The 19,218-nt window shown below is 39.5% G+C and overlaps 1 protein-coding gene across 5 annotated transcripts in view; it reads left to right on the forward strand.

Moving 5' to 3' along the window:
• LOC124805364 (importin-11) overlaps positions 1-19,218 on the forward strand; it is a 176,231-nt gene that overhangs the window by 91,781 nt on the left and 65,232 nt on the right. For all 5 annotated transcript variants that reach the window (XM_047265914.1, XM_047265912.1, XM_047265917.1 and 2 more), the window contains exons 11-12: positions 803-1,135; positions 4,026-4,190. In XM_047265914.1, coding sequence (XP_047121870.1) covers positions 803-1,135; positions 4,026-4,190 — 498 coding nt within the window. The remainder of the gene's footprint in view (positions 1-802; positions 1,136-4,025; positions 4,191-19,218) is intronic.

A 19,218-nucleotide genomic window follows, 5' to 3' on the forward strand; every position in this document is an offset into this window, starting at 1 on the left:
TATCTTCTGTTTTCATTTCTTTGTAATGCAATTCATTGAACTTTTTTGATGCACCAGTCCCATCCTCAGTAGTTGAATATTCTATAATTTCCATTTATTTGATGCCAATGGGCTCAAAGTTCCTTTGAAATCCACGAAGAATCTTTCCTTCATGCCAAAGCTGAGGTAGCTTGTCTCTGATCTTTGATTCAGTGGAAAAAGCATGCAAATAATCAAGAAAATTGTTCTGCTATAAAAATGATTACCATGGCCAAGGTATTGGTAAAATCACTGCATGCTAAAAACACATTCCTGTCACAGCCTTTTCAACTTATTAGGCTGCTTTACTAGTCGAGCTTTTTGTGCTGTGTGTGTGTGTGTGTGTGTGTGTGTGTGTGTGTGTGTGTGTGTGTGTGTGTGTGGTGGGGGGGGGGGGGGATGCTGACTAACGTTTTTTATTACTGACTGATTAGTCTTGTTCTCTCTCTCCCCCTCCACTCTCCCTCCCTCCCTCCCCCGCTCTAGGTTACAAAATGTAATTGCTGAAATATGTTTTTTGGTGATGATCTCTGTGTACCCACCTCAGTATCATTGTTTTGCCACACACTACATCCAGCTGCACAAGTTATCAACAAATGGGCACAAGAATGTTGTACCTTGAAATCACAACACTTGAATCTAGTTGTCTGTGTACTCGTACATACACATAGAAATAAAATGTTGTAGAGTGACATTAATATGCAAATAATTCATCAGATTTACATTCTTTGCCTCTAATACTTAATAAACTAAGCCATGTGCTAATAAATGACCTTATTTTCAGGTTAACTTTGACCAATGGTTTTCAACAACACTTACGCAGGAGCTTGGAGTACGTGATGGAAACTACCGTATCATTAGGCGTCGAGTGGTATGGTTGATTGGTCAGTGGTTGAGTGTGAAACTATCACCAGAACTGCGGCCTGCTTTGTATGCTAACACATTACCACTATTACAAGCTGGGGAGGACATAGCTGTCAGGCTAGCTGCTTCCAACACTTTGAAGCTTGCCATAGATGACTTTGAATTCATTTCTGAACAGTTCCTGCCTTTCCTTGAACCAGCCTTTTCACTACTTTTTGCATTGCTTAAAGAAGTCCATGAGTGTGATACAAAGGTTAGCAAACATGTTTTGTTGATTGATTGTAATTAATTGTGATACTTTAGAATGGCAACATATTTGTATATGAAGTAGCATATGTATTTGGTAAGTGTGTGTGTGTGTGTGTGTGTGTGTGTGTGTGTGTGTGTGTGTGTGAGAGAGAGAGAGAGAGAGAGAGGGAGAGAAAATGATATAATAATAATCAGAGTAATATAAATACTCTTTCACCAATTAAAAATTAATACACCTGTAGTTTTCATAATTGCATAAGCAGGTACAAATTATTAAGACCAGCACGTTTACTGCCATATGGTGACCATTGGCCTCAGCATGTGGCTCTGCTGCACTAGCGGTGATCTCATAGCAGTCAGTGTGTGAAATTTACACTTAATTTTAACAACTTCCCATCAAACTAGAAACTTGCTTTATTTCCACTCAGACAATATAAATTGTTAACATTAAATTGTACAGGCCTTACCCTGTGCCATTGTTGCGAAGAGAGAGAATTACCGCATCCACAAAAAGGCAGAGAAGATGGTTAGATCAGGGCAAGAGAATAGAGAAGTCTGCTGAAAATCATTCAACATGTGAAAACAAATTGTTTTCTTCTTTTGAAGATAAAAAGGTCAAAAAGGGAAAGATTTAACCATCTCTCTCTCTCTCTCTCTCTCTCTCTCTCTCTCTCTCACACACACACACACACACACCACACACACACACACACACACACACCACTGTAGAAGTTCCAGAGTGGGTGCCGGGAGCACCACATGTTGTTGTTCTTTTGTCAACACTCTGGGAAGGGATATGTGATGAAAGTGTGCAATCTTTAGTTGCAGATAAAACACTATTAGTGAATATCTTTCCAAACAAAAATTGGACAATACAAAATTGGACAATGGGCTGAGTATGTGATAGTGCATAGTTAGTACTGTCATGGATTCAAGGAATAAAAATTATACCATTATGACTCAGTTGTAACCACACTCAAAAAGTATCACATTTCTTTTGAAGAGTTTTCAATAAGTGCTGTAACTGAAACACTATAGCTCATCACCCTTCAATTGAATTGCAGAAATTTGCAAAATATTAGTAGTTATTCATCTGTATTGTTTATTATTATTTAATGAAAGCAATCTAGTAGTTTTTTAAGTAGAATATGTTACATGTAGAGAAGAATAAATATTTATTATTATTGACAAATATCAGGGTTGCCACAAGTTCTGGAAATCAGGGAATATTAGGGAATTTCAAATGCCAGGGAAATATCAGGGTAATTGGGGAAAAAAACGCTGGAAAACTCTAGCTTGCTTTCCCCCCCCCCCCCCCCCCACAGTAGATGAAATGGTTTGTTTACTGAGATTTTATGCATTGTCACTGGCTGGGCGCAGCTGAGTATATGCACCGCTTCCTACTCACTCATTCTTACTGCTTCTGCCCTTCCTACCACCCCCGTCAGCTTGCAGTCAGTGCTGCCACCACTTCTTCGATGAGATGCAGGGTGGCATTAGGAATGATTTGTTTTTGATGCTGCGCTGCAGGCAGAGGTCATTTGTGCACAAGTTGGGGGGGGGGTTGCGCGTGTGTGTATGGGTGGGTGTGCGCACGCGCTCTTGCTTTCTGGCAGAAGCTATAGCTGAAAATTTAGTAGTGAGGGGTGTGGTGGTGGTGGCGTCCCCCCCCCCCCCCTCTCGCCCCCACACACCCCTGTCTGTGGCTCAGTGGTAATCGTACGGTGAGTTTCTACCTGTCCCATTATTATTGATTTCCAGATTTTTTGCACAAGTTATTTGTTGCATAGATTGTTCACTGCAGTGTCATTTCATCAATATGCTGTCTGCGATATGTAAATAGCTGGCCACTTGAGTGGACTTCCACAAATGGCCAAAACCATAGGTCATTTCTGCGGGTGTCTCTAATGGATTGGGCCTGCCAATCTGAAGCCTGTCATTTCCCACTTACGTGCAGGCCCTGCTCATCAGATCTAGTCTCTCTGATCTGGCCACAAACGAGGTCTGTTTATGTGTGGCATATTTTCAGGGTTTATCCAAGAACCCAAGACTGCGGTGCTCCTCGGCAGGCCAGAGGCCAAGGGTGATCAATTTAAGGAATTGCAACTGTCTCACCACAAGTACATTATACAGTGCAGTGTTTTATAGACATTTTATTTATTCTAGTGCATTTTGGCACCTCGAAAATAATTTATATGTTAGAAAGTATGGTCAGCAGGAAGAAGAAAATTGTGGCAGTCATGGGCAGTTCGTAAGTAATGTACTCGCATATTTCTCACATAATACCTGTAAAATAATAGACATAACACAGTGGGTAATAACTGACAATAACGAACATAGTAAAACTAACATTTTATTGGTGGTCACCTATAGTGTCGGTTTACACAACTTTTCCCTGCCTTAGACACTTCTCTCAAGAAGCCTACTTTTTTCTGAGGTTATATCTTAAATCAGTGAAGGTATTTTAAATCTGTCTTGCAACTCCAAGGAAATGGATTCTTTTGTCAATAAATGAGTTTCATTTTATTGAAATAAAACAACAACAGTGATCTTCATTAAACACACATACCATTTGGCTTGCTTTCTCCATATAAAACGGTTAATTACAAAAGATGTTGATGTTAGTAGTTAAGATTTGTGCTCACACAGGGGAGAAATACAGAAGTCCTTACTTCTTTTTTTGTCAACTTATGTCTGTGCTTACCCTTGATGTCTCAAAATTTGTCAAGGAAAAATACTAAAACTTCTCTGGAACTCAGGGAATTTCACTTGGGGAACTTGTGGCAACGCCAAATAATTATCGACCTAAAACTGAGGAAGAATGGGTGCAAATATCAAAAATATAGGATGTTAACTGTAATGTGATACTAGAAACTAATGTGTGAATGTTGCAGATGCACGTTCTGTATGTCCTGTCATTTATGGTGGAGCGTGTTGGTCTCTCCATCCGGCCTCACGCTGGTGCTTTAGTGCAGTATTTGCCGCTGTTGTGGGAAGAATCCGCTGATCATAACATGCTGCGCTGTGCCATTGTGTCTACACTTGTGCAGCTAGTGAAGGTAAGAGTTGTAACTAAAACAAATTTTTGACAGTATTGAAATACTATGTCCATACAGTAACAAATTTTATAGTTCTGTAGGCACACAGAAATACCCTGTATGGTTATAACAATACTTGATGCTCCCAAAATGTATCACAAAACTGCTAGGAGGAAGTAATTTGAAAGAGAGGAGTGCAGAGCAATACAGATTGATAATATAGTCTTAGAAAAATGCTCAATAATATTGTGTGGTGGGTATGAATTAAGGCCCACACAATTTTTCATCATAATTGACCATCTGCCAAAAAATTAATAAACCTTAAGGTTTTCACCAAGAATAACTTTGATCTTAAATAAACAGCTTTACATTCTCAAGGTCTAAATTTTTGGAAAGAACACTTCTACTTTGAAAAAAGGATGCTGCCGCCACAGTTTCAATGTATAGCTGTTGTTTGTCTCTTATTAGTAGCTAAATATTTGCTGGATTACAGTGGTACCAGGTACTTTCAAAGAAAATATATTCTTACACCTGTAAATACTGACAAGGAGAGGTCTCCAGTGGTTGGAAGCTTTTTTGAAACAATGTATACAGTGATGTAGGTTAAGGTCCAATGAATCACATCCTGCAGCCATTCTCCCTGGTGGGCCCTTGTTTGCAAGTAATCAATGAAAAAAAATTCGGAATTTTGCATGCTGCTCTGTAACTTTAAAACTAGTAACAATATACTAACAAGTTGCACAGTGTTAAGATACTGCACATCCGCATGCAAAAGGTTGTTGGTTTGAACCTTGTTACATGCTTTGAAATTTTTTTGTCTTAAGTCTTTATCCAAATTACTTTGATTATTATTTTTGTTCAATTATTTGGCTTAAATATAATTTTTTTCTCTTCTTTGATACCCCATATTAGTTGTAATATGTAATACCTAGTTTGCTCTTTTTTTTTCCACTTGGAATCCTTGTTCCTGTGATTTCGATGATTGTCATATATTAACTTCCGTTTAATTTTTTTCATTTTATCATCTTATATTTTCATCCAAGTTTTTGCATTCTTTATTTCTATTTCTCATTTTGCTTGAATTTTGTTTTACTTACTATCCCTGCTTTCGTTTAAATCATCATCCACATTATTTTGTCCATAGAGCAATAAAATTTGTGTTTTAAATGTTTGCCTGACAATTACTATCCAAAAATATGTACATTTTGTAACAAGAAATGCATTCTTGACACTACTACACAGTCAATATAAATAGATTATTTAGTCTTTTGTTTTTTAACCAACTGATTAGCATTTTCAAGTGTTCAACCTTTATAACACATAAGCAAAAATAATTAACTTCACATGCGCAAAGATTCCAAGTGGAAAAAGAATGATACGAAGAAAAAAAATATGAGCTATTGAGAAGTTAATACGTTGATTGAAATGGCATGACAGAGGGAAACAAACAAAAAATTGTATGTAAACCAGTTAATTGAATAAAATACTGATCCAAGTCATTTTGATTAAGATTTAAACATAAAAAATTTCAATGTACCTGTTAAGATTTGAACCTATAACCTTTTGCATGTCAGGCCAGTACCATTCCTTACATACTTACTAATTTTGAAGTTATACAGTATCATGCAAATTCCAATTTTTTTTCCATCAATTACTCGCAAGTGAGGGCCTGCCAGGGTGAATGGCTGCAGAGTTGATTACTTAGCCCTTAACTTGCGTCACCATGTAGATTGTTCCAAAAAGTTGATCCCACTGCTGCAGACCTCTCCTTGTTAGTCCTGCTTACAGTACATTACTACTTGTCATGTAGTTTTATTATAAACGCTACTCCTTGCAATGTCCCATGACTAAAAACTGTTAAACAAACTGTGCCTACTGTATTCTGCGGAACAAATGGCTTGAATGAATAATGCAGGGTTTTTCATGTTTCTCATACATTAGCGTAATGGAAGGATCAAACAAAATTAGTTATGTACTTCATCTACATACATCATGGAACAAATTCTCAAATTCTTTGACAATGCGAAGTTGATCATTTTTAATAGATTTTAGTTTGTGGTGGAATGCTTGCTATGTTTTTCTGTTGTAGGGGTGAACAAATCATCTTTACCTATCTACTAGGATAAGTCTCTTATTTCTTGTTGGAACACTTTCGACTACCCGATCTAATTCTTCACAGTACTCATCTTTTTAATACTCAGTTGTATCTTCAGTCTGTGCTTGAACATCGATGAATGTTATATTGTACCATTGGTGTTTGATTGTGGTGTAAGACATTCTTTTGTTAATGATTCTTTAACCATATTAACAATCTCGTTCATGACAGCAAAGCCGATACCAGATTCATGCTGTTTTTCACCTCCCCATAAAAAATGACACAATCATTCTCCGTGTTTATCCCTTCTCCAAGCCGCCTAGTTTCTTGTAGAGCTACGATGTCTGTGTTGTATATTTTTAATTCAGATATCAAAGTCGCTGCCACAGCTGGTTTGTTAAGACTATGTACGTTCCATGTCTCGAATGTGAAATCCCGTTTGTTGTGTCCATCTTGTGAATTCTTGCACCGTACCCTAGTTCTGTTTCCTTTAAATCCAGTATCTGAGGCGTATCATTAATGTGAGCCAGCATGTATAAAATACCCAAGCCACTTTGAGTGCTGCGCAGGTTAAGCCTGGTGATGGGGCTATCATCACAGCTTCTAAGCATGCTGAGTAATATTTTGGATTACCATTTCCTAGAGAGACTGCCTCCCAGGCTTTGAGCTCTGCCTGCCCTGTAGGCAGTGACTGAAATTAATAACCGGTTTACAGCATTGCAAGAAGTTGTGGAGGAAAATAGTATAGGGAAGGCTTGGGAAAGAACAAATTGGGCAAGAAAAAGAAACTGAAGAAATGGAAATGGTTCAGTGAAAAGTACGAGAGAACAGCGAGAAAGAGGAAACCAGAATGCTGTGGCTGCAAAATGTGGAGAGTGAGGACAGGAGAGAGACCTTCAACACATTGAAAAGAGAGACAGCGAGTTCTACAAGCAGAGAAGAGGAAATACCTAACTGGATTCTTGGAATCTATAGAAGTGGAAAGCAGGAATAGAAACTCAACAAAGCTGTTTCAGTATACAAAGAACAATAAGAGAGGTTATCAAAGGGAAAACTTGTTCATAAAAGATAAAAATTGAAACATGCTAACACAGTTGGAAGATATTCTAGCAAGATGGAAAGAGTATTTCTCAGAAATGCTAAATTGCACTGATCCTCACATAACCTTCAACTACGCAATGACCGAGAGTAACAGCAACAATACTGACGAATACAGCATCACAGAATAGGAAGTGGTTCACACCAATTCAAAAGTTGAAAAACAATAAACTGCAGGCGAGGACCAGATGTTAAGAGGATGGAAACAGACTACACAAAGAAATTTATAACTGTTTCACAATAATCTAGAAAACAGTACCTGAAGACTGGAAAACTGCAATAATTCGCACCATGCACAAGAAAGGAAACAAACTGGATTGTGGATATCACAGGGGAATCAGTTTGCTGAGCATAACATACAAAGTTCTGTCAATGATCAGTCTCGACAAAATTAAGCCTTACACAGAAAACATTTTTCAAGAGTACCAGGCTGTATTTCAAGCAGACCGTTCCACAAATGATAATCTATTTACTCTGTGGCAGATCTTTGAGAAATACTGGGACTTAAACAAAAACTTCCACAGGCTGTTCATTGTTTTCCAGCGAGCCTATGACAGCATCCACAGAAGTAGCCTCTACAACACTGTAAGAGAATTTAGATACCCAGTAAAACTGTGCATGGGTGGCTCAGAGGGAGGAGTGAAGTTCAGAGGATTCATATCCTGCAACTGCCCAATCAAAACAGCCCTACGACAGGGAGATGCTCTTTCATGTGTTTTCTTCAACCTTACATTAGAGAAAGTGGCTCAAGGAAGTGATTTACAGCTGTACGATGGACTCCAATTCGAACTCGTGAAGTAAAACTCCTGGCATATGCAGTTGATATCGTTTTACTCAGTGGAACAGAAGAGGAGCTGAAGGACATATACAGATTTTTCAGGCACAGTGCCAGCAAAATAGGACTTTTGACAAACCAAGAAAAAACAGAATATATGGGAATAGGTAGTCATAAACCCAAATCTACACTATGAAATTGACCACCATTCTAGATTCAGAAAAGTTCATCAGTTTAAATACTTTGGATTCCGCTTCAGCAGTAAAAATATCATAATGCTTGGACATAAACAAGAGAATAAACTCAAGGTCAAGATGTCTGTATGCCTTATGCAGCCCACTCACAAAGTAGAGCTTTGTCAGTCACCACTGAGATGAACATATATATAACAGTATCATCTGCCCAGTAGTACTACATAGTTTGAAAAGCTGGACGCTTACCTAGAAAGAAAGAGCAAAACAATGTTTTTGAAAGAAAAGTGACGAGAAAAATCTGAGGACCTGTGTTGGAGAATGGCATGTGGAGAGTGTGAATCTGTCATCCAGAAATTAAAAAGTAGCAGACTGCAATGGGCTTGGCATGTGGCTAGAATGGAAAACAACAGAATTCCTAAGAAGGCATTCGAGGGCTCTCTCCAAGCAACAAGATCATTGAGCCAACCTCGCACGTGGTGGAAAGATAACTAGAGTAGGACATTGCAGCATTAGGAATCCTCACAGGGTGGAGAGAGACAGCAAGAGAGAGAAGAAGACGGAAGCAGAAGTTTGATGCAGCACGTGTTCTACAGGGCCCATGAGTGCTGAAAAGAAGAAGAGGGAGAGGGGGAGGGAGAAGAATAAGAATCTACATACGTACTCTTCAGGCCACCATATGGTGCATTATGGAGGGTGCCTTTTACCCTTACTAATCACTTCCTTTCTTGTTCTACTCGCAAGTAATGAGGGAAAATTGACTATTTATATGCATCCATACGAGCCCTAATTTCTCTTACCTTATATTACCTTCGTAGTCCTTACACAAAGTGAATGCGGGCAGCAGCTGGATCGTTCTGCAGTCGGCTTCAAATGCACTTTCTCTAAATTTTCACAATATTGTTTCATGAAAAGAATGTTGTCTTCTTTCTCGGAATTCTCGTTTGATTTCACACATCATCTCTGTAATACTTGCGTTTTAATCTAAACTACCAGTAACAAATCTAGCTGCTAGCGTTGAAATGATTCAATGTCTTCCTTTAATTGGACTTGGTGGGCGAACCCAAACACTTGAGCAGTACTGAATGAATGAATGGGTTGCGCTAATGTTGTATATGCAGTCTCCTTTATAGACGAGCTGCACTTTTCTGAAATTCTCACAATAGACAGAAATCGACACTTCGTTTTCACTACTAATGCCCTTTCGAGGTTGTTCCATTTCATATTGGTTTACAACATTATGCCTAGCCATTTAATCAATGTAATGTGATTTTTGAGAAACAGTGTTGTCACAATATCCCATTCTAATCAAATGTCAAACTGATCTTCAGTAACTCAGCAGGTGCGGTTGGGTGTAGTTTTGGCAGTTGATGTACTGATGATTGGTGATAAATTCAACAAGTATTTCTCATTGTATTTCAAGCAGTAACTCCTCATTAGCCAAGAGGGGAGACTATCATTTTAATAGGAGAGTGGCAGAATTTAATTCTAGGAGCTTATAAGAATGCTTGATATGTGCAATTAGTGCCACCAGCAGGAAAATATGAGTAAGTGTTGTTACTCTACAGTCCAATTTCAGTCATGAAAAACTATCACTTTAAACCTCCAGCCAGTCCATAATCTGCACACATTAGCATAAATAAATTATTAATATCGATAAAAGATGTCTGTCTGTTTTCTACCTATTTAGGAGAACATTATTCTGTGCCACACAAGCCGGATGCGACTCTTGTTACTCAAAATCACTACCAAGAGAAACTTCACATATTGGAAGTTTTTCTCCCCCACCCCCCCCCACCCCCCACCCCCACCCCACCCTTTACCTGCTCCTCCCCCCACCTCCACCCCAATCCCCCACAGGTGCACGCCCCCCCCCCCCCCCCCACACACACACACTCAATGCTGCAAATACCTTCTAGGGGTGGGATCAATGAGGGAGGGTACTTTTACTAAGTGGTTTTTGATTCTCAATGCAAAAATGTTGTCTTCCCTGTTAAATTGTTTTATTATCAACCAGTGTCAGATGCTTAAAAAAATATTTTGTAACACTTGTGAGTGAAACTATTCACTATAGCAAGTGACACAATCTTATTGATCATGAACATTAATTACAATGTAGCTCTGTGGGAGTCAGCCATGAAATACTGAAATATAATGTCATAAGAAGTGACCAGTTTCCTACTTTTAATAAGATGACAGTTCGATATGATAATATGGGTTGTTTACATACATGAAGTTTATCTTGTCATATATATATAAACTAACAAAGAGATAGAGGGGCTGGCCAGTACTTACCTCAGCTCAGTACAGCCGATAGATACACATAAAACAGAACTGAAAATTTACATTCCTAGCTTTCGGAACTTTGTTCCTTCATCAGGGATGAACATTATTCTGTGCCACACAAGCCGGATGCGACTCTTGTTACTCAAAATCACTACCAAGAGAAACTTCACATATTGGAAGTTTTTCTCCCCCACCCCCACCCCCCACCCCCCACCCCCCACCCCCACCCCACCCTTTCCGAAAGCTAGGAATGTAAATTTTCAGTTCTGTTTTATGTGTATCTATCGGCTGTACTGAGCTGAGGTAAGTACTGGCCAGCCCCTCTATCTCTTTGTTAGTATTTGTTTCACATCTTATATGAGATTTTCCATTAATCATTTATATATATAAACTTCTTGTCATGCTATCATGTCCAGACGTCATCTTATGAAAGGCATTAAATTGGTCCTTCTGATGATACTGCAGTACAATATTTTATGACTAATTTCCACAGACATGTGTTGTAATTAATATCCCTGATTAATATGGTTGTGTCAGATGTAATATTTGTCTTGCAGTAGTGAAACTTTTTACTGAAGCATGTTTCTATAATGTTATCATTTTAACATTTGAAATTATTTTTTAACCACTTGATACAGCTGAGTGATAAAATAGTTTAGCAGGAAGGTACCATTTCCACATTCAGAATCAAAAATCTACTTACAAAATATATCCTCGTTGCCTCCGTCCCCAAAGGGTATTGGGTTGACTTAATTTTGTGCATGTGTGTGTAGGGGGGTCTTCTACCAGAACACTCAAGAGAGAAGTTAACTTCTGAAAGTTTACCTATAGTTTGGGGACAACCAGTTTAATGAGCCCCATAACCAGACAATAAGCAGAGGCTAAAAAGCCACTATTATCCGTTCTAGAAAAAACCTCATGATAGCAAGTTGCAAGTGAGGCTGTTGTCAGCAACAATCACTGCTGCTGCTCCTACTGTCTTTAAACTGTTAGTACTGCAGTTCCCCATGAACAACAGAACCAACTGAGATTTGAACAAGAAACATCTTAGGACTTAAGTGTGTTAACCAAGGGACACATGTTCACACAGGTTTGGAGAAGGGATCCCTTACAGTTAGTTGAAGCTTGGTTTAGTTCTAGACTTAATGGAAAATAGTGTATGAAATAAATAGATGAAATCAGTGAAAATGCAACAACATGAAATGTATTTGTACAAATCATTCAAATACGCTGAACTTGCAGTGGAACAGTTAAAAATTTGTACGAGACTGGGACTCGAACCTCGATTTCACACCCATTGCATGCAGTCACCTTAACCATTAGGCTCCCTGAGTATACCTCTGGGCCTGACTCAAATGTTTATCATCAGTTATGTTTCCACTAAAGATTTCCAAACCCTAGTACCAGATACTTCTATGGGGTATGTTACAAAAATAGTACAATGAGAGTACAGTCAGTGGAGGATTGTGGCTTACCCTGCCACAAGGGATATATTTTAATTAATTAAATGCACTGAAATAAAATGTGTGGATTAATGGGGATACAATCAATGAAGATGTAATGATGTTAAATATTAACAGTGCAAGCCAATCAGATATGCAGGAAATCGGACTGTATTTTTACGCTTAGTTTTTATAATACCCATGACCACAGATGTATTACATGATATGTCCTGGTCGATTTAGACTGCTTGGTTTTCCTGAGTGCTATGCAAATCATCCAATACTTGCAAACAGAGAGATTTTCTATAACAGTCTGCTGATATTCATTTACAGTTCTCTCATGTTTCATACAGTTGTTATGTATCGGGAAAAATTTAAGTATGATGGGAACGTGAATTCAATAGTAGGGGATGAAGGAAAAATTGTAGGAATACAGGGGGGTGAGGAATGAAAGGGAAAGCTAACTTACAGAGTTTTCCACAGAGCATCATTTAATCATTGCCAAGACTTGGTTTAAGGATCATGAAAGAAGGTTGTGTATTTGAAAGAGACCAGGAGAACTGGAAGGTTTCAGGTATTTTATATATTGACAACACAGTTTTAGAAACCAGGGTGTACCTACAAAACATTTCAGGAGCAAATGTCAACTCTAGCCATAATTTGTTTGTTATGGAGTACAAATTAAAATTGAGTAAATTGCAGAATGGTTGGAAAATAAGGAAGACTTGAATAAGTTTAAAGAACCAAAGGCTCGGAACTTTTAAAGAGAACATTAGAGAATGATAATCTGACAAAAGTGAAAGAAACACAATAGAAGATCAATTGGTAGCTTTGTTTGTGTACATGTGAAGGCAGTAGAGTAATCATCATCATCATCATCATCATCATCATCATCATTTAAGACTGATTATGAGTTTCAGCGTTCAGTCTGGAGCATAGCCCCCCTTATAAAATTCCTCCATGATCCCCTATTCAGTGCTAACATTGGTGCCTCTTCTGATGTTAAACCTATTACTTCAAAATCAGTCTCAACCGAATCCAGGTACCTTCTCCTTGGTCTGCCCCGACTCCTCCTACCCTCTACTGCTGAACCCATGAGTCTCTTGGGTAACCTTGCTTCTCCCATGCGTGTAACATGACCCCACCATCTAAGCCTGTTCGCCCTGACTGCTACATCTATAGAGTTCATTCCTAGTTTTTCTTTGATTTCCTCATTGTGGACACCCTCGTGCCATTGTTCCCATCTACTAGTACCTGCAATCATCCTAGCTACTTTCATATCCGTAACCTCAACCTTGTTGATAAGGTAACCTGAATCCACCCAGCTTTTGCTCCCATACAACAAAGTTGGTCGAAAGATTGAACGGTGCACAGATAACTTAGACTTGGTACTGACTTCCTTCTTGCAGAAGAGAGTAGATCATAGCTGAGTGCTCACTGCATTAGCTTTGCTACACCTCGCTTCCAGTTCTTTCACTATGTTGCCATCCTGTGAGAATATGCATCCTAAGTACTTGAAACCGTCCACCTGTTATAACTTTCTTCCTCCTATTTGGCACTCAATCCGTTTATATTTCTTTCCCACTGGCATTACTTTCGTTTTGGAGATGCTAATCTTCATACCATAGTCCTTACATTTCTGATCTAGCTCTGAAATATTACTTTGCAAACTTTCAATCAAATCTGCCATCACAACTAAGTCATCCGCATATGCAAGACTGCTTATTTTGTGTTCACATATCTTAATCTCACCCAGTCAGTCTATTGTTTTCAACATATGATCCATAAATAATATGAACAACAGTGGAGACAGGTTGCAGCCTTGTCTTCCCTGTGAAACTACTCTGAACCATGAACTCAGTTTACCGTCAATTCTAACTGCTGCCTGACTATCCATGTTGTTGTTGTTGTGGTCTTCAGTCCTAAGACTGGTTTGATGCAGCTCTCCATGCTACTCTATCCTGTGTAAGCTTCTTCATCTCCCAGTACCTACTGCAACCTACATCCTTCTGAATCTGCTTAGTGTATTCATCTCTTGGTCTCCCCCTATGATTTTTACCCTCCACGCTGCCCTCAAATACTAAATTGGTGATCCCTTGATGCCTCAGAACATGTCCTACCAACCGGTCCCTTCTTCTGGTCAAGTTGTGCCACAAACTTCTCTTCTCCCCAATCCTATTCAATACTTCCTCATTAGTTATGTGATCTACCCATCTAATCTTCAGCATTCTTCTGTAGCACCACATTTCGAAAGCTTCTATTTTCTTCTTGTCCACACTATTTATCGTCCATGTTTCACTTCCATACATGGCCACACTCCATACGAATACTTTAAGAAATAACTTCCTGACACTTAAATCTATACTCGATGTTAACAAATTTCTCTTCTTCAGAAACGCTTTCCTTGCCATTGCCAGTCTACATTTTATATCCTCTCTACTTCGTCCATAATCAGTTATTTTGCTCCCCAAATAGCAAAACTCCTTTCCTACTTTAAGTGTCTCATTTCCTAATCTAATACCCTCAGCATCACCCGACTTAACTCGACTACATTCCATTATCCTCGTTTTGCTTTTGTTGATGTTCATCTTATATCCTCCCTTCAAGACACCATCCATTCCGTTCAACTGCTCTTCCAAGTCCTTTGCTGTCTCTGACAGAATTACAATGTCATCGGCGAACCTCAAAGTTTTTATTTCTTCTCCATGGATTTTAATACCTACTCCAAATTTTTCTTTTGCTTCCTTTACTGCTTGCTCAATATAGAGATTGAATAACATCGGGGAGAGGCTACAACCCTGTCTTACTCCCTTCCCAACCACTGCTTCCCTTTCATGTCCCTCAACTCTTATAACTGCCATCTGGTTTCTGTACAAGTTGTAAATAGCCTTTCGCTCCCTGTATTTTACCCCTGCCACCTTTAGAATTTGAAAGAGAGTATTCCAGTCAACATTGTCAAAAGCTTTCTCTAAGTCTACAAATGCTAGAAACGTAGGTTTGCCTTTCCTTAATCTTTCTTCTAAGATAAGTCGTAAGTTCAGTATTGCCTCACGTGTTCCAGTATTTCTACGGAATCCAAACTGATCTTCCCCGAGGTCAGCTTCTACTAGTTTCTCCATTTGTCTGTAAAGAATTCGTGTTAGTACTTTGCAGCTGTGGCTTATTAAACTGATTGTTCGGTAATTTTCACATCTGTCAACACCTGCTTTCTTTGGGATTGGAATTATTATATTCTTCTTGAAGTCTGAGGGTATTTCGCCTGTTTCATACATCTTGCTCACCAGATGGTAGAGTTTTGTCAGGACTGGCTCTCCCAAGGCTGTCAGTAGTTCCAATGGAATGTTGTCTACTCCGGGGGCCTTGTTTCGACTCAGGTCCTTCAGTGCTCTGTCAAACTCTTCACGCAGTATCGTATCTCCCATTTCATCTTCATCTATATCCTCTTCCATTTTCATAATATTGTCCTCAAGTGCATCGCCCTTGTATAGACCCTCTATATACTCCTTCCACCTTTCTGCTTTCCCTTCTTTGCTTAGAACTGGGTTTCCATCTGAGCTCTTGATGTTCATACATGTGGTTCTCTTATCTCCAAAGGCCTCTTTAATTTTCCTGTAGGCAGTATCTATCTTACCCCTAGTGAGAGAAGCCTCTACATCCTTACATTTGTCCTCTAGCCATCCCTGCTTAGCCATTTTGCACTTCCTGTCGATCTCATTTTTGAGACGTTTGTATTCCTTTTTGCCTGCTTCATTTACTGCATTTTTATATTTTCTCCTTTCATCAATTAAATTCAATATTTCTTCTGTTACCCGAGGATTTCTACTAACCCTCTTCTTTTTACCTACTTGATCGTCTGCTGCCTTCACTACTTCATCCCTCAGAGCTACCCATTCTTCTTCTACTGTATTTCTTTCCCCCATTCCTTTCAATTGTTCCCTTATGCTCTCCCTGAAACGCTGTACAACCTCTGGTTCTTTCAGTTTATCCAGGTCCCATCTCCTTAAATTCCCACCTTTTTGCAGTTTCTTCAGTTTTAATCTACAGGTCATAACCAATAGATTGTGGTCAGAGTCCACATCTGCCCCTGGAAATGTCTTACAATTTAAAACCTGGTTCCTAAATCTCTGTCTTACCATTATATAATCTATCTGATACCTTTTAGTATCTCCAGGGTTCTTCCATGTATACAACCTTCTATCATGATTCTTAAACCAAGTGTTAGCTATGATTAAGTTGTGCTCTGTGCAAAATTCTATCAGGCGGCTTCCTCTTTCATTTCTTAGCCCCAATCCATATTCACCTACTACGTTTCCTTCTCTCCCATTTCCTACACTCGAATTCCAGTCACCCATGACTATTAAATTTTCGTCTCCCTTCACTATCTGAATAATTTCTTTTATTTCATCATACATTTCTTCAATTTCTTCGTCATCTGCAGAGCTAGTTGGCATATCAACTTGTACTACTGTAGTAGGTGTGGGCTTCGTATCTATCTTGGCCACAATAATGCGTTCACTATGCTGTTTGTAGTAGCTTACCCGAATTCCTATTTTCCTATTCATTATTAAACCTACTCCTGCATTACCCCTATTTGACTTTGTGTTTATAACCCTGTAGTCACCTGACCAGAAGTCTTGTTCCTCCTGCCACCAAACTTCACTAATTCCCACAATATCTAACTTTAACCTATCCATTTCCCTTTTTAAATTTTCTAACCTACCTGCCCGATTAAGGGATCTGACATTCCACGCTCCGATCCGTAGAACGCCAGTTTTCTTTCTCCTGATAACGACATCCTCTTGAGTAGTCCCCGCCCGGAGATCCAAATGGGGGACTATTTTACCTCCGGAATATTTTACCCAAGAGGACGCCATCATCATTTAATCATACAGTAAAGCTGCATGCCCTCGGGAAAAATTACGGCCGTAGTTTCCCCTTGCTTTCAGCCGTTCGCAGTACCAGCACAGCAAGGCCGTTTTGGTTATTGTTACAAGGCCAGATCAGTCAATCATCCAGACTGTTGCCCTTGCAACTACTGAAAAGGCTGCTGCCCCTCTTCAGGAACCACACGTTTGTCTGGCCTCTCAACAGATACCCCTCCGTTGTGGTTGTACCTACGGTACGGCTATCTGTATCGCTGAGGCACGCAAGCCTCCCCACCAACGGCAAGGTCCATGGTTCATGTAAAGACCTTTAATTGCTTGCAAACGTTTGCCTCCTATTCCATAATCTCGTAGAACAGACAATAACTTCCACCTAGGAACACAGTCATATGCCTTTTCTAGATCTATAAAGCATAGATACAATTCCCTGGTCACCGAGCGAGGTGGCGCAGTGGTTAGACACTGGACTCGCATTCGGGAGGACGACGGTTCAATCCCGCGTCCGGCCATCCTGATTTAGGTTTTCCGTGATTTCCCTAAATCACTCCAGGCAGATGCCGGGATGGTTCCTCTGAAAGGGCACGGCCGACTTCCTTCCCAATCCTTCCCTAATCCGATGAGACCGATGACCACACTGTCTGGTCTCCTTCCCGAAAACAACCAACCAACCAACCAACCAATTCCCTGTTCCACTCATAACACTTCTCCATTATTTGCTGTAAGCTAAAGATCTGGTCCTGACAACCTCTAAGAGGCCTAAACCCACTCTGATTTTCATCCAATTGGTCCTCAACTAATACTCGCACTTTCCTTTCAACAATACCTGAGAAGATTTTACCCACAATGCTGATTAAAGAGATACCTCTGTAGTTGTTACAATCTTTTCTGTTTCCATGTTAAAGATTGGTGTGATTACTGCTTTTGTCCAGTCTGATGGAACCTGTCCCGACTCCCAGGCCATTTCAATTATCCTGTGTAGCCATTTAAGACCTGACATTCCACTTTATTTGATGAGTTCCGACTTCATTTCATCCACCCCAGCTGTTTTATTGCACTGCAATCTATTGACCATTTTGTCCTCTTCCTCAAATGTGATCCTATTTCCATCATCATTCCTATCCCATTCTACCTCGAAATCTGAAACATTACTGATCGTATTTTCACCTACATTGAGCAACTCTTCAAAATATTCCCTCCATCTGCCCAAGGCATCCACAGGATTCACCAGCAGTTTTCCTGACCTGTCCAAAATACTTGTCATTTCCTTCTTACCTCCCTTTCGAAGACTGCTAATTACACTCCAGAATGGTTTTCCAGCAGCTTGACCCATAGTCTCCTACCTGTTTCCAAAGTCTTCCCAAGATTTCTTCTTGGATGCTGCAATTATCTGTTTGGCTTTGTTTCTTTCTTCAACGTAACTTTCTCTGTCTACCTGAGTTCTAGTATGTAGCCATTTTTGATACGCCTTCTTTTTCCTTTTACAGGCTGCCTTGACTGTGTCATTCCACCAGGCTGTTTGCTTCATCCTACTTTTACACACCACTGTTCCAAGACATTCTTTAGCCACTTCTAGTACTGTGTCCCTGTACCTTGTTCATTCCTTTTCCAATGACTGTAATTGACTAAATTCAACTAACTGGTACCTTTCTGAGATCGCTGTTATGTACTTGTGCCTGATTTCCTTATCCTGAAGTTCCTCCACTCTTATCCTCGTACATATGGACCTGACCTCCTGCACTTTCGGCCTCACAATTCCAATTTCATTGCAGTTTAAATAATGATCAGTGTCATCAAAGAATCCCCTGAATACACATGTGTCCCTCACAGCCTTCCTGAATTCATGATCTGTTATTATATAGTCAATGACAGATATGGTTCCCCTGCCTTCCCAAGTATACCTGTGAATGTTCTTATGTTTAAAAAAGGAGTTTGTGATTACTAAGCCCGTACTGGCACAGAAATCCAGGAGTTGTTTCCCGTTCCTGTTGGCCTCCATATCCTTTCCAAATTTACCCATAACGTTTTCATACCCTTCTGTTCGATTTCCAATCCTGGCGTTAAAATCACCCGTGAGCAGAACACTGTCCTTGTCCTTTACTGTAACAACTACATCACTGAGTGCCTCATAAAAACTATCCATCTTATCTTGATCTGTCCCTTCACAATGTGAATATACTGCCACAATCCTAATTTTCTTGCTAGACACTGTCAAATCTATCCACATCAGTCGTTCGTTTACATACCTTATTGCAACTACACTGGGTTCCATTTCTTTCCTG

The sequence above is a fragment of the Schistocerca piceifrons genome, chromosome 7 (assembly GCF_021461385.2).
Source record: "Schistocerca piceifrons isolate TAMUIC-IGC-003096 chromosome 7, iqSchPice1.1, whole genome shotgun sequence".
In the NCBI taxonomy this organism is placed as follows: Eukaryota; Metazoa; Arthropoda; class Insecta; order Orthoptera; family Acrididae; genus Schistocerca; species Schistocerca piceifrons.